The sequence below is a fragment of the Parasteatoda tepidariorum genome, chromosome 11 (assembly GCF_982258835.1).
Source record: "Parasteatoda tepidariorum strain Cologne lab strain chromosome 11, Ptep-v5.0, whole genome shotgun sequence".
Taxonomy (NCBI): domain Eukaryota; kingdom Metazoa; phylum Arthropoda; class Arachnida; order Araneae; family Theridiidae; genus Parasteatoda; species Parasteatoda tepidariorum.
In genome coordinates, this window is record NC_141765.1 from 45983389 (window position 1) to 46006964 (window position 23576).

Below are 23576 nucleotides of genomic sequence, written 5' to 3' on the forward strand. Positions count from 1 at the left end.
AAAATTACTTTACATATTACGAGTAGTTTTCTGAATACGAAAAAAATCCTTTTAACTACTACCCATTTAACTAAAAACCAAGTCATTATAATTGAAACTCAGTCCAAATTCTATAGTCTCTATCTGTAATATTTAGACGACCAATACTTCAACAGCTGTACAGTGAGGCAGAAATCAGTTTCCGCTATAATAAAAAAAAGGAAGAAAAAAAAGTGAATTAAAGCTCACTTTTTGCAATGGTTGCTTTATTTTGTGGTTTATATAGCTTAAAAAAGGGATAAAATTTAAACGAAGATTAATTTTTCGAAAAAAATTTAAATTCATGTTACCTCTTTGAAATCCTATAAATGCTTTTTGGTAATTATAAACATTTAGTATGAATCCTTGTTAAAATATCATTTTTAATCTGGTATAAAAAAACTACTTTAGATTATTGTTATGCAGAATAATAGGCTTTTTCATACTTTAGTACTTTCGGTTGTGTTGTAAAAAATGTCGTCCATGGCAGCATGCAAATCGAAGTGGCTTACAAACATCTGATGTCGTAATTTAAAGGCAATTCAAAATACCAGCGGAACCTTGCGAATTCAGTTAAGAAAATTCTTACCTTTTTAGCCAAATTTATAAATCGCAGCTGAATTTTTAGCCATTTTATACATTAAAAATCTGGTTCAAATATAAAATTTAAGTCACATAAGTAAAAATAGTAGTTAAATTTTAATTGTTGTAGGTGAAGTTCATTTACGTCGCACTAGAGCTGCACTATGGGCTATTGGCGACTGTCTGGGAAACATCCCTGAGGATGATCCGAAGACATGCCATCACAATTTTGATCCTTTGCAGAGGGGATGGCACCCCGCTTCGGTAGCCCGACGACCTGCACGCGAAGTCGAGCACTTTACGGTAGAACAGTTTAACGAGGACCAATACCGCACACCCTCGGTCCCTAACACAGACTGATCCAAGTGGTCACCCAACCGCACACTGACCGCAGCCAGTGATGCTTGACTTCGGTGATCTGCTGGGAACCGTGTCTTAACGATCAGTTCACTACGGGACAGTTAAATTTTAACGAAATTCGAATTTACAAGTTTGAAAATTGCACGCAATGAACAAGTATCATTCTACTGCAATATCTTGATTTTCTGTCGCTTTAATAATAATCTGCCTCATTGTGAGCCACCTAGATTAATTTGTTAAAACACTAAAGAGGAGAAATGTCCTCCATGCTTAAAATTTACAAAAGATGAGTAAGACTTGAAAAATATGTTGGAAAGCTTTATTTGTATATTTAAATACTGCTTCTGAGAGAGCATTAAAGAGCATCTTAAAAAAACCTTCCTTTCAACATTTCACAACAAAAACAACTAGATAGTACACTGAGAAAAAATTATTGCCAAAATTACCAGAATGTGGTAAAATTGACCCTGTTTCTGGTACTATGGAAGCACCAAAAAGCAGGGAAATTTTTACAGAAGCGCCTTGGTAATATTTGTAATGTAAAATTAACAATAAAGTAATTTTTCATAATATGTCTTAAAATTTTGTGATTTTATCTTATTATGATACCTAATACCATGGCATAAGAACCATTTATTGGGCTAAATTTACTGCTCAGTTTTGTATTTTTACTAAATGTATGGTAATAAGAGCTTTAATTTTGAAAACTGAATTTCCGGTAAACTATTACAATATGAACGTAAAAATTATTAAAAGAATGATTTAAATATCATATTTTTGCTCCTTAATAACAACAATAATTTGTTCTTTAATAACAATTTGCTCTTTAATTATTTTCTTTTTTTTACCAGAAATGTCATTACCATATGGTACAGTAATTTCAACAGAATATTTTTTCTCCATGTAGTTTTCAAAATTAATAGTTTTAAATATTCGAAGTAATATTGTTTATAACTAAGAATTTTATTAACACTTTGCTAAAACTGCCGAATTACATGATTTTTGCAATCTCCTCAATTAAAATCTAAAATTGATCCAGCTAAAGCGAATATTAAAAATAAATTCACAGAATAAATATTAAATTCATCCTTTTAATTCCTATCATTAAACTATATGCAACGTTCTTGATGATAGGCTGTCACCCCAATAATGGTTTTGAGGTCCTTTACCACAATGTAGAAGACACTTCCACCTTGATCCTTTTCTATACCAAACCATGTTTCCAACCATGCAACCCATGAATATGAGAAATGTTGAACCGACACAAACAATCCAGATGAGCGTTTGAAGATTACTACCAGAAAAATTTGGAATTATATAGATAGGCACTAATAGCCAGGGACTTAGAATGCATAAAAGAGTTCCTGGAACAAAGAGGCACAAAGAGAAACAGTCTGTACACAATTGCAATCTTCTACGTTTTGCATCTATTTGGCTGTCAGCAGAAGGACTTCTTGACCATAAACTTGGACTTCTAAAGCAAGAAGAAAACAATAACGAATAAGAGATCAAAATATGCAATTGCAAATAATGCAATTATTAGTCTTTTTTTCTAATAACTTAAAAACTGTTAGTAAATTACTCATAAACCTGATAAAATTTCCAAAAAATTTGATTTCATTTATATTTTTTTTTTAGAAAATTGGAAATTTTTAATTTTTTTCATTGCACTGTTAAAAATACTGGTCCCCGTTGAGTCTTATTATTATTCGAATTTGTTGCAAACCTTAATAAGGTGTGTAAATTAAACCATATTATCGTGCAAGTTAATCGTCGTTCCACTTTATTGCATGATACCTCACTGAGAAAATAAGTATGATCAAAACTACCAGAATATGATAATATTTACAGTGTTTCTGGATCTATGGGAATACCGAAAAGCTTGGTAATTTTTATCGAAGCTCTTGAATGATTTTGATGAAATTAGCAGTAAAATAACGTTTTATAACATGTGATACAATTTGGTAAATGCAAAAAATTTGGTAATTTTGTCATAATGGCTTAGACCATGGCAAAAAAACCACTTATTAGGTAAAATTTATTTCTCGGTTCTGTATTTTTTACTAAATATGTGGTATTAAGAACTATAATTCTGAAAACCAAACTTTACGATGAACCGTTACTTTATTAAAGGGAAAGTTACCAAATGAAAGATTTAAATATCCTATATTTTGGTTTTAGTAACCAGAATTATGTATTTTTTAACCTGAAATGTATTTACCATACAGTACATTAACTTAACCAGATTTTCTTCTCCATGTATGGTTCAACTTGTACATTATTAAAGCTCAGCTTAATATCGTAATAAGGTTGCAGCATTTTTTAATTTATTAATAAATATTTTTTAGGAAAATGTGTAGTATTATTTAGTTTTAAATCTGGTATGAACTTTTGTTATAAGAGTATATAGAGAGTGTTTCATTATGACCACCCTTAGTGAATGTTTTTAGAATTCTTTGTGAAATGAAACATTAGGGGTGGCAAATCAATATTCAAGAGTGGGAGTAACGAAAACACTATTGTAATATATCGAATTACTAGTGAAGAAGGCTGAGTGAAAAGCATCAAAACTGATAAAACTAGATGATTTTTAAAATCACATTAGAACTTCCTCTCTGTTTCCCTTGGCAATCAGAAAAGGTTTGACGTTTAGAGTCTCACTCTTTCCTTTTTTTTAAACTTAAATATTAATTTGTGATCCCCAATATGTATATTTTTTGACTAGGATTCTAAAAGTTTATATTTAGGGTAATCGTAATCATTATGGATTGTACAACATGAATTATAAGACTTTTTTAAACTGTTAAATCAGCTTCAGAAAGTTCTCCTAAATCAGGGAAATAGAAATAAAAATAGTAACTTACGCACTAGGTTGATTGGAAATCTGTCCTTCTACTTCCATACTATCACTTCTATTGCAACTTCCCTTGAAGCCATGAGATACTACAACTCTTCTGCCACTTATTGAAAACACTGATGAATCATTTGTAGGATCTAAGGAGGAGCTTATAGATTTTTTATTTGCTTCTGTTACGTTCAAGGAACCATATTTGCCATTTGAAGATATAATTGATAAATCTTTATTAGGTTTTCTGACATCTGGCGCACTGTTGGCATGACTCAGTGACAATGTCGGATTCCTAAGCACATATGTATTGAAAGTACTTTTCTTCCCCTTTTTATCAAATTTTCGATGTTCTAAGTCATCTTTAGACTGTTCAGATTGATTTTTACTTGGTTGAGATGGTTCAATTGGTGTGACTTGATCGTAAATATGTTCTTGAATGGATTTATCGAAATTTTCTTTTGTATATTCTGTCTCTTCTTTGATTGTTCCTTTATTGTTTAACGGAGATATTGTCAGCAAAGATGCATAATCGGCAGATGGTAGGGCATCTAAAGAATCCATAATCAGTAGAAGGTCTCTGAAGAGGAAATATTTCAGCTACCTATTATAAAGACATGAAAGTAATTAATATATTATAAAGAGTAATTAATATCATTTCCTTTTTTTTTAAATGTTGCCAGGCTAAATTAGCTTTAAAAATATTGTTGTTAACGTCCTATACTTTTATATAAACTTACAAAGGTACTAAAGGTATTAACTTACAAAGACGAAAGGTACTGAACAATGAATTTTTTGAAGTTACTACTATAACATTGATCAAGGAAAGTGCTTCGGGTAAGATACATTAGCATAATGATAGATGTGTGTAGTCGGTGTTATTTTGCCAAAATAAATATTACGTTGGTTACCCTACCTGCTTAAAAATGTTTTTCAGGGAGAACCACCACTAAAGCACTCTTTTACACAAAATGGAAATTTTTTGTGTATAATAATGTTAATATTTTAGATATGAGGCACGGTAGCTCAGGAGATAGAGCGCTCGCCTCTCAATGAGGGAATCCTAGTGATAGCTGGTCGATATGAATTCTACTCCCGGCTTGCATCTACCACGGTGCTGACATAAAATATCCTCAGTGTTAGACGGATCATGGATTAGAAACCTCTTGCCGTCAGTCTAACCGTGGGAAATTTTCGTAGTTTTTCTCTCCACGTAACGCAAAGGCGGGTTAGTTCCATCAAAAAGTCCTCCACGAAGGCTAGTTTATCATAAGACTTGACCAGAAGTTCGTTTGTCTTCTGGATTGGGTTCAAAATTACAACGCTACTGAGTTGAACCTTGATAGCCGTAAAGCCAGACTTGGGTCGGCCGTTCAGCGCCGATTATAAAATAAAATAAAATATTTCAGATGTAGTATATTTTCATATTCAAAGACGTTCTGTGCATTTGTGTATGTTCCAGATTTTGCTTCAATTCTATCAAAATAGAGGTGAGGTGAAGAAAAAAAAAGATAGTGGGTCCGTTTACTTTTTTCAGGGTTGCTAACGTTACTTCATGTTTTCTAAACATTTTGTTTTTTTGGAAAATATATCAAGATTTAGTAAAATCCTTATCTATTACATTTCCTTAAAGAAAAAGCTCGCAGAAAATTTTAAAAAAATTACACAGGTTTTAAATTTTTAAGCACATTAAAATCACTTTTTACATACGAAGAAAAAGCCTTAAAAATTAAATTAACCTCTATTTCCACTTAATAAAATTTTCTTAGTACCACTTCTAAAAGTTTTTTCCGCTCTTGAAATAGTTTGAAGAATAATAATTTTAAATCCTCATATTTATATTAAAATTAAATCAAAACGATAGAATCAAATTAAAAAAAGTATCAACCGAAATCGAAAGGGTCAGCTAAGAATTGATCCTACCTTCTCAAAGTAGTATTGCCCGGAGGAAGTAATTTTTGCTTTCGCAAATGAACTATATTTTGCATGTAATAACAATACTTTAAAATGTAAACACCCTTTTTTAGTGTTTTACAAAATACTACTAAAAGTATAAAAAACAGAAAGAAAAAATAATTAATAATATTATAAAAAAGAAAGGCAATGAAAGGAAAGAAAGGCTTTAAGAAAGGCAATTTTGGCGATTTCTAAAGCTCGACAACAAGACTTGAAAACTTGACTTTTTAGTACATTTTTGTTTGTATTAATGTAATTTTTTAAGCTATATAAATTTGTTTTCTCAAATTTAACAATCCGTTTTCATCATTTTCACAAATTTAACAAATCGTTATTTTCTGCAACAAGTAAAATTTATCTTAGCACAAAATTTGGCATTAAAATGAGGTGAAATAATAAATATATTTTTTCTTAACGTTTTAGAAGAGATGTTGCATTTTCATTAATCAAATTGTGTTATTTCAAAAAGACATACCAAAGAACTATTTTCGTACGTTAAAAAAAGCTTTTCTAACTATTAAGTTCTCTTTAATAACGCTTTCCATCAGTTTATCAACTTTACTGGTTCGAAATAACTTAAATACAAGCGCAGTCATGCATAACGTTTTTAACACACTTTAACAAATAACTTACTACACGGCACATCCTTATTTTGAGTATGCATAAAATATAATCAATCTTTAATACCATCATTTTGTTTCTCACTGGAAAAATGCTTTCAAAATTCTTAAATATTTCCTGGTTCTATTTATAATTTAGGAAAAATTGGCATAGTGAACATGCGATAAGTTAAAAACGAATTATTTATTTATTTAGTTACCAAATGCAAATCACAGTTTATCTACTTTTGCATGCAAATTTTCAATTAACATTTTCAATTTTAAAAAAGTGAAATTCTACATTGTGATAGGCTTCTTCCCCAAACTGAACTCAGCTGTCAAAAGGATGTCAATATAAAAGAGAATTTTAAGAAATTTAATTTTGTATTGAAGATTTGTTTGTTTTTAGATTATTTGATTGTATGTGTGTAATTCAGGTTGAAAAATTTTCAAATTCATTCAAAATGGGTTTCGCCGATTTAAATAAAATAAAAATAATTTTTAAAAATTCTAAAAACATAAATTTGCAGAATTGAGCGACTTATTCAAAATTACCAAAAGCGTTATATTATTGCGAAAAAGTTTTGATAAAAAACAAGTAGAGGTTTTAAAGGTTATAAGGGCCATTTTTGCAATCTAAATAATCAAATTTTTTTCTCATCCTTTTTTTTTAATGCTCTTAAATGATACTCCATGATCAAAAGTTTAAGAATAAATACATCAAGGAAAAAAAACCTATCTTGAAATCCAAGACGGCGATGACTGAGAAAGTTTGTAAATTTACTCATTCAGAAGGGAAAAAATTCATAATTTTCTGATAATTAGATTGATTAACTTAATTATATTTAATTCAAGGAAGAAAAAGCTTGAGCTCTTATTATCAATTTTCATAGCTCGATTGCAAAACTAGTTTCTTATTTCATGTAAAAGTCAAAGTGCATCGCAATTTTATTAAATCAATTTAATAAAATTGTGAGGCACATTGACTAATAAAACATTAGTTTCATTACATAAATTATTTTTGATTGAAAAATTTTATATTCATTTTCTAGCATTTTGGATTAAATTATTTTATTAATGTGAGTTTATTTTGCATCATTAGAGTTAAAAATCTGAAAAAAATAGTGTCCTCAAAAAATATTCTAAAGAATGTTGTAATAAAAATTATAGTTTTATATGTCGGTCTTAAGAATAATGGTAATGAACGTTAAATGTTTTTAGTTTACCTCAGTAGAGATAACAAATGGCATTTAATGATTAAATGACAGCTGAAATGAGTTTTTAACTTTCACGTATGATAATTTATCCATAAAATCATTAACTATTTCTAACTTTTGCCCTAGTTCCTTTTAACGCATGGCTTAAGTTTTTTTTAACACTGAATGATCAAAGTCATTACTTTTGATAATGCTTGTCAAAAATGATTGTTTAAAGAGGAAAAGTTTTTAAAAAAAATTATTTCCATGCAAATAGGACGTAATTTGCAACGTCAACTTAAGTGTCAATTACTTCTTTATTTTGTTTCATAATGAGGCACATTATCGCTTCAGGGTTTTGAAAAAACAATTGTTGATCTTGAGAATAAATACCCTTATCTCACACTTTGATTTTGTTTTGTTTACACAAATAAGAATGTTCGGTAGTTTGGTATGGCCTTAGCAAAGTTTCCTAAGTTTATTCATGTTTCATGGAGCCATTGTTTGCGCCCAACACAGCTCATCTTGTCATCGTTTTTGGTTGTTGGATTAGTTTCTCCACAGCCTTCATCATATTCGGAATATACAGAATCTCGGATAATATGTTAGGTCTAGAATCGGGATCGAATCCCAGCCATGTCTGGTCGATGCGAATTCCGCATCCGGCTTGCACCGACCACAGTACTGACGTAAAATATCTTCAGTGGTAGACGGATCATGGGTTAGAGTCCCCTTGCCGTCAGGCTTACCGTGAGAGGTTTTAGTGGTTTTCTTCTCCATGTTACGCAAGTACTGGTTAGTTCCATCAAAAAGTCCTAGACGAAGGCGAATTTCTCCCAATGTTCAATCCAGGAGTTCCCTTGTCTTCTGGATTGGGTTCAAACTTACAAGGCTTCGGAGGTGAACTTTAGTAGTCGTAAATCCAAAAAATTAGGCCAGCCGTGCAACGACGGTTCTATTATAGAAATATGTTAGGTCTGTAGAATCGGAATGTAATAAGCAGAACTCGTACTATCTTCAAAAATTTAAAAAAGTAGTTTCACTATTGTTATAAAACAGCGAAGGATTTCGCCGTTTCTTATTCAAATTACGAAACGAAACCTAACGTAAGCCATTATCGAACCCAAAGATTTTGCAACTAGAATTTATTTGGATATATTAAGAGTGGGGGTGAAGACTCGTTTACTTAAATACATCTTATTTTCCTAATTTTATTTCCTATTTCCAATTTTTTAAGGACCCTACGATCCTTTAATGTGTCAATACATATTAAGGAAAACTGGCCATTTCTCCTCAATTCTATGCAACCATCTCTCCTAAAGTTAGTAACGTGATGCTATCGAAATTAAATTCATCAAGTTCTTCAAACCAAAATATTTCTTTATAATGGTCTTCATAGTTTGGTCATGAATGAGGCTCAAAGTTTAGGCAGCTTAATGTTAATTTTAGTTTTTCCGTATTTCACCAATCTCTAGAACTTTTGAAGCGAATTGAGAAATTTTTGCACACGCATATAAAATTCGTTTATCCAAAAATAATTCCATGCAAAATATAACTTTTATCAAATATTTTATTCCACTCAAACATTCCACTGCTTTTTACTCAGTAATAAAGACTATGAGCTTTAAATGTCCAGTTAGTTACACAAATATAAAAACTATGTACTGAAAAACAGCAGAATACTTAATTGATGAAAAATATTTGACTCGTAAATTAAATTTTACATACTTTCTGTCGTCATGATAAACAATGCTTTGTCTAAATTGATACACAAGTTAAACTGCTTCTGTTACAATATATTAAAAAATATCGGAGATATTTAAACTGGTCAGCTCTCCTCTATGTTCATCTAACCTAGACTTACCCTACATGTTTCGTTCTTTTTAATCCTGATGGTTCTGCGAAAACGAAATCGAAAGCAGCATAAATGTTTGATCCTCCTCCCTTTGATCTACTTCAAATTGCTGTCTGAAGTATGTTTTGAGCTTAAATTACTCAAAATTCATGTGTCTGAACAATCTAAACACACTTTCCGTGATTGTAACTCAGCAATGAAATAACTATAAAACTGTGGCAAGTTACTATCAATTATGATTCAACTTAGTCTAGTGGTAATCCCAAAATGAAATTCTATTTAAATAAATTTGAAAATATTTAAGAAAAGTTCAAATGTAATATCAGAAGAAAACTTAGAAGTATGAAAATATTTTTAAAAATTAAATTAAAGAAGACGCAATAATTTTTAGTAATATATCAATAGCAAAGTATCAATTTCATTCTAAGTAGTGTCAATAACAAATTGGTTTTACCCACATGTAGAAAATACAAATAAAATCGATAAAATTCTATAGGTAGAGGGTTTTAATTGAAAATCCAAAAACTTAAATGCCTTAAACTTTGAATCTCGCTAAGTTGCACCTTACATGCCTTATTTTATATATTTAATTTGTGAGTCAAGCGAGAAATTACAGTCTTTTTTAATTATGTGATGAAATTTTTCATTACTTACTCTATTTTACTTCATAATTTCAGATTTCTCGCCTATTTCAGAAATTTTTTATTTTTCCTAATTAATAAATATTAATTAAAACAAAAATATCAGGACATTATTATTTTCTTAAAATACTATTTAGCTGATTTTCTTAATATCAACTTTAATGTTGTTTGAAAGTAAATTTTAATGCTTTACAAATTAAAAAAATGCAGTTAGGCGTGAAAAAGAAGTTAAATAACAAAATATATTAATAACCTACTGGATCACTACAAAAAAATTTACAAGAGATATTTTGGTAGTGAGATGAGATAGTATATAATGAAATAGTATAAATTTCACTTCTACCTAAAAAAATACAAATTTGAATTAAGAAATAAATTATTAAAATCAAACTTCAAAAATGTTTTAATAGAATCTATTATCTACAGTAAAATATGAAAAAAACTTAAGATAAATTGCTGATACACTTTCGATAGATAAAATAAGAGATTCCATATCAAAGGTTATGTGTATTGAAAATAAAGTAAACTTGTTCACCAGTATTCGTGAGTTTTCATAATTAGAATTGGAATAGCTGTTTAAATTAATAACTACAACAGCATTCATCGTCTCCGATGTTTTTTGTAACCTGAAATTTTCATTTTTATTTATTTTCTTAATTGACAAAACTGAGTAAATCCATAACAGGAATATTTCTTTTAAAAAGAGAAAAGGAAGAAAATTGTTTAAAATATAAAAGACTAACAATCTTCAAATTCTAAAGAAGTCACGAAAGTATCTCTTATTTTAATTGTGTATTAAGTCGAACATGTCTTATTTACTACATGTCTTTGTTACATGTTATTACAGTTTATATTATTTGCTATTTGTTACATGTTATTACATGTTAACCATATTATTACATGTCGTTGTCCGTTAAAATACATACAGTGCCGCTCAAAAGTATCAGTACACCTAGAAACTTATAAAAAAATGGCAAAATTCAAAGTGTCATAACTTCTTTAAAAATGATCAAAAATGCTTCTGCTTTAGCTCATTTTGAAGCTTAAAATCTCTACTTTTATGTGCTTTAATTGAATTTTTAATATTTTTTTTTATATTTTGAAATTTATTTTTTCGTATTTTTCCCAGAAAAAATTTGAAAACAAAAATGTATGTACATTTTTGTTTTCAAATTTTTACGAATACGAAAAAATAATACGAAAAAATAAATTTCAAAATATTAAATTGTAAACGTTGATTCCTATTTCATTATTATATTTTCCAAAAAAAAAAGTTAAAATTGTTATAATAAATTATGAAATAATATTATCGAGAAATATTAAATTTTAATTTATTTTAATTAAAAAATTTTCATATCATATTATAATTGCACTAAAATTCATTATAATTGCTGAAAAATCATTAAATTCTGAAAAAAAAACCTTTTTTTTTATTTGACAATAACTTCGCCAAAAAACATGTTTTTTTGGAATTTTTTTTTTAAATGAAAGCTAAAAGTCCAAGTTTTTCAATGGTATAGTAAAAATTAACAATATCTAACCCCTTTGTGCCCGTACATCGCGTCAAACTTCACAAAAAATTAATACAATTTTCTATGATTGTTTAGAGTGTAATTGTACATAGTTGCAAAATATATTAATTAAAAACAATTAGAGTACATAAAAGTAAAGATTTTAAGCTTCAAAATGAACTAAAGCAGAAGCATTTTTGATCATTTTTAAAGAAGTTATGACACTTTGAATTTCGCCATTTTTTATAAGTTTCTAGGTGTACTGATACTTTTGAGCGGTACTGTAGTTAAAGTAAGTGTATGGGCTAAGGTTTCCCGGTAAGAGAAAAAAGGAAGGATTGAGTCTTTAAGCTACACTCAAAAGAAAAAAAGAGAGAATAAACTCGGAAATAAAAAATAAAAAAAGACTATTAGTAAATAAAGATAAAGAGACTATTAAATAAATAAATATTTTAATTGCATAATCACTGTCCCTCGAATCATGTATCAAGCAGTCGATCCCCTTTTCAAATTTGTCAACAGGTTTGAATGTATAATTTACCATTTTGGAGCCAAACATTGGCAAAAACAAATAAAACAGAAAAATCCTTCGAATTTTGTGGCTGAAGTTGTTTACCCATCAATTTGGACTTACAAACTCTTACTCATGTTGTTTAGTACAGTAATATCACTATCCCGTGAACGTGACATACGTGACATTTGCTTGAAAGTAGTAACAACACAATACCTTCATTATTTTTACGGAATTTTACCGGAATCTATAAGAATATAAATGGGTATAAAAGTTGAGTGTCGGATATTGACCTCAATATGATGTCATCGAGTGTTTAGGGAATATTTATATCCCATTTACTCAAGAATGATTTTAAATGGGAGAAAGCTTGTAGAAATAGATTATCATTTAAAGATAACACCGAAATTTGTTTGTTGTTTGGGCAAATGGATTCATGTTTCGTGTTACGTTATTCACCAAGATAATTCTGAGAAACATTTTTTTGTTTGTTATATGAGATTTATATATAGTTATATAGTTTTTGGTAGTTATATGAGATTTTTTTTAAACAGATCTTAGATACTTTCATGTCGCTGATTTAAAGTTTGCGATTGGTTTTTAACTCTTTTTTTTAAATGACTCCAAGAAAAAAGCTAGCTCTCCAAGCTAGCTTTTTAACTCTTTTTTTTAAATGACATTTTTATTCTAGGTTCTGCTGAAATGTACAAGTTTAAAAATGTAATATATAACTAGATGTGGCATAAATGTTGCAATAAATTTCTGGAGAAGTTAGGGTACATCATCTGGATTAAAATTGCACAGTTACCCATGCCTGGAAATGTCGTCATACGCCACTAGTGGTGCTTTCCCTATTGTGAACTGTTTCTTCTCGCGTTTCTGAACAGGTCAAAATAGGGAAGCGCCTCCAGCCGCGCATGATGACATTTCTAGGTATGGGTGCCTATGCAATCATCGAATGTCTTACAACAGAAAAGTAATGTTTCCCAGTATAATTCGAGAAAATTCATATTGCCACAAGCTTGCAACCATATTAATGAGTACACACATTTAAATTCCACAAAACTTTTATATAAAAATAAAGTTGCAAATAAATTTTCTTTCTAATATTTTTCTTCATCTTCATCTCCATTTTATAAACTTGAAAGTTGTTTTTATTCCCCAGCCTGTTACGACGACGTTTCCGTGCATGGGTTCTTATGCAATTATGCATTCTTATGCAATTATGCATTCTTATGCAATTACGCATGGATGCCTCTTAACTCCTCTAGAAGTTTGACGTAACAATAATGCGACCCTCTGTTATTTATATGACGTTTTAAAACTTAACAGATCAACTTCGGAACAGGTCATAATCGGGAAGTACCCCTAATTGCGTACGATGACACTGCCGGCATGATTTCCTATGCAATATTCATTCTGAAGATGTGCTTTAACTCCCATAGAAGTTTGTCTCAACATTTAGGAGTCCTTCTGTTGTTAAACTTGCACAATTCGACTGTAAAAAAAAGCACTGTCTAAAAATGTCGTTTTGAAAAAAATCTAACTTATGAGCAAAACTAATTTTAGATATGAAATCTCCATACCCAAATTATTAGGCAGGATCAAGTATTTGTATAAATGCAACAAAAAACTTGTTCTCTACTGTCATTAGCAATATATTTTGTAGATAATTAACAGTATATCTTAAATATCAAAGAGACCGAAATAAATTATGTCCCATATTAAGCTTAACAATTCTATATTTTTCATCAGGTCAGTTATTACCTGAATTTCTAAAATTATGAAAAGCAATGAACTATTTATAAGCAATAGGCAAACATTTGCTGATTTAATTATCATGATTAAAATAAAAGGAAAGATACATTTATATATGCTGCGAAATAAAGAAGAGAAAAAATTTTAATTTTATATTATGTAAATACAAGTACAAGTTAAAGTGTAAAATGCATTTCAATCACACCTTGTCGTAAATAAGTTTAATAATTCATAATAAATTCACGTGATGAAAGAAAAACATTATGTACACACTACCTTCCATTGTCCCATTAAATAGAAGAATTTTAAAACTGAAATTACTTTTAAGTCCTTGTAAGTGTTTAAAAACGATACACAAAGCGGCTTCTAATACGGTGAAGTATTAGAAAATAAAGGAAACTATTGGAAAAGAAAGTCTTATATTTTAGCTACCTTTATAGTTTATAGTTTGAACTTATATAACCTATTTATTGGTAGCTGCGTGCTTCTCAAGGACATAAACGTTAAAAAAATGCTTGATTGTATCTGTTATAGTATATGCGTAGATTTCAGTTTCATACTTAACACGGTTGATGAAATTTGATGGTTTGAAGTAATTGTTAATGATGTCTTCAGTAAAGCGTGGAAAAGGGCTATTTTTTGTTTACTGTTTCACTTTTTCGAAGTGCAAAACACCTAACGCACTCACAGTTCAACACAGTACACACAGTTTCTGGAAATAAGAAAAGATTTGGGTTAAGTGAAAATGTTGTCTGCTTTAAAACTAAGCCTTCTAATATATGTTTAAATGTTTCTTTCTTTTCTTTAATAACGATAGTTTAATTTTGTAAACGTCTGCCTACAACTTACATACAGTTCGGTGCTTTTTCAAAACAAAAAAATATATAAATAAATTTAAAAATTAAAATAATGGAACTACTAGGCTTAAAATGAGACACAATTGTAAGAGAAAATTATTTCGATACTTTTGAATTTAAAACGAACTGCATCAATTGGTAGCATCCTACAAGAAGAAAAAAATTGTGGTTAAATTACCGTGATGTATGCTAATGATATTTTTGGGAAAAGAAACCATAATTCTGGTTAATTGATCCAAAATAGATGGTTTAAATATGAATGGCTTATGGAGACAAAGATATAATTTTGAACTATATAGGATATTCAAGGAAACTGATATCAACAAATACATCTTGTGGGTTACATCTGGTTACCCTTCTTCCTTATTATTTAAGATCTTCAATTACAAACCAATTGGAACTAGACTTAGAGGTAGGCCTAAGATCAGTTGGTTTGACTGTGTAGAGGAGGATTTCAAAATCTTAAAAATTATTAAATAAGGAACAATCGCTAAGAAAAGAGTAGAATGGAGGAAGGTTTTAGGGAAGGCTCTGGCCCATAAAGGGCTGTCATGCCAATAGAACAAGAAGAGGAAGAAAAGCCATTTACTTAATATTTTTTCCATTCAATTGGTAACGACTTACCGAAAATTCTGGTTTTCAAAATTATAGTTCTTATTACCATAAATTTAGTAAAGAAAACAAAATTTAAAAGTAAATTTAACCGAATAAATTATTTTCCTGCCAGGCTCTCAAGTATAATGTTTAAACTACCAAATTTTATCACATTTAGCAAATTTTATCACATATTATAAAACTATATTTTATTGTTAATCTTAGAAAAAACATTACCAAAGCGCTTTGGTAAAACAATACTGAACTTTTTAGTGCTCCCATATAGCCAGAAACTCACTAAATTTTGCCATATTTTGGTAGTTTTGACCAGACTTTTTTTCTCAGTGTAGTTTGCCAAAACTTCATATTGAAATAAGTGATTCAGAATACGAGATAATATAAGGAAAAATTCACATTATGGTAAAGGTTAAAATTAAGGTAAGGGATGCACTCACGTCTACTGAACTACCGCCGAAACCTTTTATTTTCTTTAAAAAAAATAAATCGAACGTCTTAAAGACTGAGCTTATACAATTTCAGGAATAAATTATTATTTGTAATAGCTTATTCGTACAGTAGCATTTAATACAATTGGTTTAAAATTTTAAAAATGTAGTCGAACACTGAATTTGTTTTCTTAATTTAACTAAGAGTATAATTTATTTATTTTATTTGGTAATGGAAATATCACTGATTATTAACTGTTGATTCATCAGTTATGACCATTTACTTATAAAGTTTTCAAGAAAATCATACAGAAGTTGTAATGTTATTGGAATATAATTCAGCACCAAATTGTATTAAATAATTGCATTAAATAAATGAATGTTCCATAGATTCTACAAATAAATATCGAAACGGAGATTAGGTAAAATTTAAGGTAAACAAAGTAATTTTTTTTAAAAGAAAAGAAGGCGAGGACTTTGGAATTCGAGCAAACTTGCATGATTGCAAACTTGCATTTAATACATTAATAAATATTAAATATATTAGTGACTTGTTGTTAGTGATACAGAAACAGTAAAATTTTAAATCTTGATTTGAAAAACAAAATTGCTTAACTCTTATTTTTTGATCTTTTCATGCACATGAGTAAATAAAAAAGTTCTTGGACTGTTTTTCAAGAAAATGACTTATACTTAAAGCACATTTTGGCACAAACTTTTTTTGAAGTTGCGTTACCTTATTTAAGTTTATTTGAAAAGAAATTACCTGCTCTTTAAAGTACACCAAAATGTCAAACGAACAAAAGTTAAAAATTATTTTAAATGGTTGCAGAACCTAATGTTAATGCCCTGCACGATATTTTCAAACATGATTTTATGAATAAATTTGATTTAAAAAACATGTTAGAATTTAAACTCGATTCACATGCAAACATTTAATTTTTTCATCAAATTTTATACATGAAGCAATTTTTGAAAAAAAAGTATCAAATAAACAAGAATTTGTGTAAAACAAAAATTTTAGAGGGACATGCAATTTTTTTTCATATTTTAAGTTGGACACTATACCTTGCATATTATGCTACATATATTAATTTTTGCTTATCGAAGTTACAAAAAGGTAACAAAATTGTTTTTAAATTTGTGAGTTAATCTCTGCAATTAAAAAAACAGGAAATTTTTTTGAACAAATTGAATTTAATGCAGTCACAGATTAAAATTATTAAGAATATTAATTGTCTTAAAAGCTGCACTAATTAACAACAAGTATAAACTAGTAACAATAAGAGAATTTAATTTCAGAGGAATAATTGCGTTTGAGTTGTAACTATTTTTTAAAAATCATTGAATGATGTTTTAAATATTTCTTACATGGAAGTGACAATCACGAATCTATTTCTTTTAAAATTACATGTAAACCATTTTTATAATAAGTAAAACAATATTTTATAAAGTACAATATTTTATAATAAGTACAATAGTTTATAATGAGAGCAATATTTTATAATAAGTGCAATATTTTATAATAAACTGTTAAATTGTCTATATAAATATTCTAAATTTATGGTCTTATGAATTTTAATAAATTAAAAATGGCTTTGTAAGAAATTTAAAGAAAGAAAAGTAGAAATTTTAAACTTTTGGAAAGTGTAAAATTTGCCTTTGCTTTAACATTTAGGAAAAGCTAACTTTAAGATAAACTAGAAATTTAAAATATCGTCTGCGTTATAATGAAGAATACCATATTTTTGCAGCCAATCTTTTCTGCAACTAGCTTAAGGTGTGTGATATCCTTTTCAAATATGAACTACAAATAAATCGTTAATCAGTGCACTTATGTCTCAAGCTTCACTCTCGCCTTGTTGGAGATTATTATTTTATTTATACACACCAGCTGACAGTTTTTTCTGTAAATTTAATATACATTTTTACAGTGTGCATGAACTAAGTAAACCTGGACTCAAATACTGTTGGTGAGAGCTGAATTAAATTTAAAAAAAAGAAAAAAAATAGCTAAATTAGTTTGTTCCATATTATTTACCACACAGGTTGTTATATTATCTCCCGGTTCTGCACCTTATCAAAACAGCTTAATTGTTCACATTTAAAAAGTCATTAAATTTGTTTTGAAAAATTTAAACTTATCCGGTTCTTACTCTAAGGCCTTCAATTTTATCAAGTTCTGGATAAATAAATTGCGTCACGAAAATCACTGTTGTAAATTAAAACAGCTTAATTGTTCACATTAAAAGAGGCATTAAAGTTTTTTCAAAAAATATAAACTTATCCGGTCTTTACGCTAAGGCCTTCAATTATATCAAAATCAGGATGAATAAATTACCCCTCTAAAATCACTGTTGTAAATTTGATTAGATTATTTTTTGTATTTTAATAACAATATGATTATCCTACCTTCTGATACATCGCATAATTATTTGATCTGCCAGTATATATTTGCATTGTCTTGTCGAATTTCCATAATCATATTTTTTGGCTATTCTAACGTCAAAACCTTATTAGAATTACTTCTCGTCAGGGTGGAATTTGATTAATCAAATTACTTTCAATTTAGGAAATATTTATTACAAGCTATAATTATTCGCCCTAAATAATTACGAAATCCCTTCATGCAAAACAGGACTTTTCTCAATTGTCGAATTTCAGTAAGTTGAGAATTGCTATGGAATCGATATCAAAATAGCACGAGTAAAAAAGACACTATATGCTCCATTGAATAACCCTGAAGGTAAAATCACGTCATTTTATAATCAAGAACGAAACTGAAGCATTCAGATTTGTCAGCTAAGTTAACTCAAAGAAATAGTAAGTATTTTTTAGGAAGAATTTAATCTTAAATACTGGAATCGATACATGAGTGATCCAAATAGTAAGTATTTTTTAGGAAGAATTTAATCTTAAATACTGGAATCGATACATGAGTGATCCAAATAGTAAGTATTTTTTAGGAAGAATTTAATCTTAAATACTGGAATCGATACATGAGTGATCCAAATAGTAAGTATTTTTTAGGAAGAATTTAATCTTAAATACTGGAATCGATACATGAGTGATCCAAATAGTAAGTATTTTTTAGGAAGAATTTAATCTTAAATACTGGAATCGATACATGAGTGATCCAAATAGTAAGTATTTTTTAGGAAGAATTTAATCTTAAATACTGGAATCGATACATCAGTGATCCATGACATTAGTGGAGACGTGATGACCTTGTGGCTAAAGCCTTCTCACGATAAGATAATGATTGTAAGTTCAATCATAATTAAATGCTCACAGCTCATTTATCTTTACCGTTTCAATTCAAACCAATACTTTTGAAGTCGCCACCCTGTGGGGAAAATATTTTCTTCAGTTGTAAATTGCACTGCGTGTTAAAATGCAAGTAATAGGAATAAATAAGTAATGCAAAAACAAATTTGTAACATGATTTGACACAAAGATGTAAAATGTTACCTTCTATCAGAATACATTCGAAATAATAAAAAAAAATATTGATAGCAAATTAACATAATGTTATATTGTTTCCTTATAAGGAAATAAGATTCATATTTTAATGAACTAACTAAATTATGCTAATTAATTTAAGGCAGATGATATTTTTAGTTACGAAATCAGATACAAAAACGTTCTTCCTGACTAAACAAACCTTTTTTTTCCTCAGATTTAGATTTTTGATTCTCAAAATATTAGGCATATATATATATATATATATATATATATATATATATATATATATATATATATATATATACATATATATATATATATATATATATATATATATATATATATATATATATATATATATATATATATATGTATATGTATATAAAGTGATGTTCATGAGTGCAAATTTTTGAAACTTAAAAAAAAAAATTATCGTTTGCATAAATTAATTATCATATTTAAGTTTAAGAGTCATTGAGGTTGCATCTAAGTGCGTGGAAACCCAATCGTTAGATCAAAAGTTCTTTTTAATGTTCTCTTTTTTATTTTGTTTACTGTACTTAATTTACAGGAAAATAAGAAAACTCTCTTAAGCACTTAAATATTCTTATTATATCACTTTTACTTAAGAAAGCATGCGAAATGTTTGATTTAAAGTGTTTAAAAGTTTTAAAATGATACATGACATGTCTATTTTATTCCGAGTTTTTGAAAATATAGAAAAAATCAATACTTAAAGAATAATATTACGCATTGGAAATACAGTTCGTTCAATAGGAGTTGGCACTTGGGTCCGCCTTCATCACGTGGTATTTGACGATACTATTTCGCTATTTTTGGGACAAGGATGTGAAAAATCCCGAACAAGGTTGCTATATGTTGATCGTATGACAAAAATATTAATTTCACAATCTTTATGTGTATTTTTTTAACATTTAATATTTCATAAATTTGATGATATTTCTCTCTTTCGAGTGAATAGTTTGTCTTTTTTTAGATATTTTGCTGCAATATATTTAATTATCTAGAGTAACGAAAGGTATAACAGCAGAGGATAAACGAAGTAGGGGACTGAAAAAGAATTCGCTGTTTGTGTTGGGCACGCATTAAGGGTTGTCTCAATTTCAAGCGCGGAAACGTTTCTCCTCTTACTCCCACGCTGAAATGAACTCATCGTCCGAGGAGGGGGAGACAAATGCTAGCTCCTGGTGAACGAACTATAGTTCATTTAGAATAAACTTTAGTTTCATAATAGTAGTGTATTTTTAACATCAAGTTTAAAAATTGTAACTTATAAGGTAGTTTAAAAATCAGCGATTTCTTCATTTGACATTAACTAAATTAGTAACAAACCGACAGTCATGATAAAAGTGAATTTTAAATTAAATATTGACAAGAAAATTGATGGTGTCTTTTATGAATTCATTCTGTGATTTAATTCTTTGAGTCATTAAATTTATTTAATATACTTGTGACTTAATGCAAAGCAACTAAAATCAATATTTGGTAAAAATGTTGAATATTTATAGGCTAAAAAAAGTTTTTAACATATAAAAGCAAAGGTTACCGAAATCAAAAATTTTTTTCCAGGTAATTAAAAAAACTTATAAAGCTTTTAAAATTTGAATAAATCTAGTCACATCATTATTTAGATGTACAGTTGCCTACAACATGTTAATTTTTTATGATTCCATGGTCTAACTAAAACATTTACTATCCTAACTCATACACACTAATAAATATTTAAAACATGTCGTTTAATAATCTAAAAAAAAAAAAATGGAACACTGTAAAATTTGGGTAAGCTGCTAAGAACTGTGAAGTCAGCTATTTATTTAATTATTTTTAATACACAGAGTAATTTCGTTTAAAATTAAATTTTGGGTCATATTTCAAATTATTTTTATAGGTAAAATTAATGTTTTCTAGATAAATGGCTCTAACCATAATACAAATCTCTCATTGATTTTTCTCAGATTCTCTTTCTACAGAACAAAACACCACAGAACAAAAAAAAAAAAAAAAAAAAAAAAAAAAAAAAAAAAAAAACGTGAAACAGAACAAAACGTTCCACAGAACTTCGTACAGTGGATTATTACAAAAGTTTCCTTTTATTTATGTCATTATTTTTACGTATAATTTACATAATTTTGCAAAACTGATAATTAATGGAAGCTTAGTTGAAAAGTAAGGGAATTTTGTTTCAATTTTTGAAAAAGGGGTAATAACTTTATGTCTTATACGAGTTTATTTATCTTTAGAATTTCTTAAAATTATAATCTGTTCAACTGGACATACAGTATACTTTGTGCTTTGTTAAAGTAAAGTATAACAATGTAAATAAAGCATAAATAAAGGTACAGAAATGAACATACTATAGTGTTATATATTTTGAGTTTAGATACTAAGGAAGGTTCATAGAACACTTGCTACAATATATCCATTTTTGTACCATTGTATGAGCGTTATTCACGTTGCTTTACTTTACTCAGAAACCCATTTATTCTCTATATTTGGAGGAGACTTGTATTTTAAAAATAGCTAAACAAAAGAAAACAACAAAAATACTAACTCTAATCAAACAGCACATTTTATCTTTAGAATTTCTTTTAAGTATTATTCATTTATCCCATTGAATATATAGTATGCTTTGTGCTACCTATGAGTAAAACAAAACAACACGAATAAAGCACAAATAAAGGTATAGGAATGAACATTCTATAGTGTTATACATTTTGTGTTTAAATACTGAAGAAGGTTCTTGTTTCTAGAACAGGCATTACAATAATCTATCCATTTCTGTACTATTGTTTGCGCTTTATTCGCGTTGTTTTGCTTACCCAGAAGCCCATTTCTTCTCTATATTCGAAGGAGACTTGTATTTTAAAAATAGCTAAACGAAAGAAGACAACAAAAGTAGGAACTCTAAACGAACAGTTCATTTTATCTTCAGAATTTTTTTTAATTATTATCCATTTATCCAAGTGAAGATATAGTATGCTTTGTGCTACGTATGAGTAAAACAAAACAACTCTAATAAAGCACAAATAAAAGTACAGAACAGCACATTCCATAACGTTGTACATTTTGTATACATACTGAGGAAGGTTCTTGTTTATAGAACAGACACTACAACAATATATCTATTTCTGTACTCTAGTTTATACTTTACACAGGAACCCTTTTACTCAAAAATTGAAACTCTCAAAAATTTGAAAGAAAAATTTGAAATTTGAATTTGATTTGTTTTTCAAATAAACGTCTAAGCAAAAGTAAAAAACAAAAATATGACTAAAGCAAAAAACAACGTGAATAAAGCAAAACTGAAAGTGCATAAATGGGCATACTATAGTTTCAGTTCTATAAACAAGAACCTTCCTCAGTGTCTAAAAGTCAAATGGACATTACATTTAACTTTTAGACACCAAGGAAGGCTCTTGTTTATAGAACTGAAACTATAGTATCTCCATTTATGTACTTTCATTTGTGTTTCATTCACGTTGTATTTTGCTTTAGCACACCTATCCCTTGTTGAACAAAAATATGTTTATTCATAACAATTAAAAAATTACTTACGTAAGGTCATGAGTAAATGCTGCCTCTATTTGCGCAATAAATCCTTTTTAAAAAATGATAGTAGTAAAAGTAAAACAAAAAACAAAATTAAAAAAAAATTACTATTATAATAAAAAATGTGAAAGATACTAAACAAAACTTTTTCAATGTTCGCCAAATGGGAATCGAAAGAGAAATTGTTTACAGAGTTTCTGTGAGTGAATGAATGAATGAAAAACGTGGTTGATGTCAGTGGCCGATGAAATCTCGACAGAGACCTATTTCTGCATTCGCCCGCGGCATCCCGCTAAGTAAGTAGGTGACGGGAAAAAAGTACTCGCTCCCGCCTCTTTTACAGGTCGGTCCCCTCTCTTCATCCCGAGCTTCCAGACGAGCTCTCCTGCGATGAGAACTTACCTAATTTAGTTTATTGGATTAGATTAACCCTGACATATTACAGAATTTCATTTAGTTGAACTTCATTTAGGCTTTTTTCCCCTGTGAAATGATAATTACTTGAGGGTTTATTTGGCGCAAATGTAATGGTGTGCTGTAATTGAAAAAAAGCTCATCGAATCTTTTTTTTTAGAAGAAAATTTTTTTTTTCACTATAGAGATTTGTTAGAGAAGATCCTTGTTAAAATGCAATCTGTTTGTATGTCAGATATCAGTGTTACAAATATTTTTCAATAAAAGTAATTCAAATTCCATAACTTTCTGGTCTCAAAAACAGAAGAAAATACAAGTGAAATACTTTCAGTTTTCCCCATAAATTGGCTATTTTTATTTACATACAAGTTAGACTCAGATAGCCTAAAAACAATGCG

General features: G+C 28.7%; 1 protein-coding gene across 1 annotated transcript; it reads right to left on the bottom strand.

Annotated features, from left to right (window-relative positions):
* Nucleotides 1-1238: 1238 nt before the first annotated feature.
* Nucleotides 1239-23063, bottom strand: LOC107445712 (uncharacterized). Its single transcript, XM_016060179.4, has 3 exons — nt 22771-23063; nt 3825-4409; nt 1239-2434 (listed from the first exon to the last, which is right to left on the bottom strand). Exons 2-3 carry the CDS (start codon nt 4367-4369, stop codon nt 2065-2067), a joined length of 915 nt encoding a protein of 304 aa, XP_015915665.3. The 5' UTR covers nt 4370-4409; nt 22771-23063; the 3' UTR covers nt 1239-2064.
* Between the last annotated feature and the right edge of the window lie 513 nt (nt 23064-23576).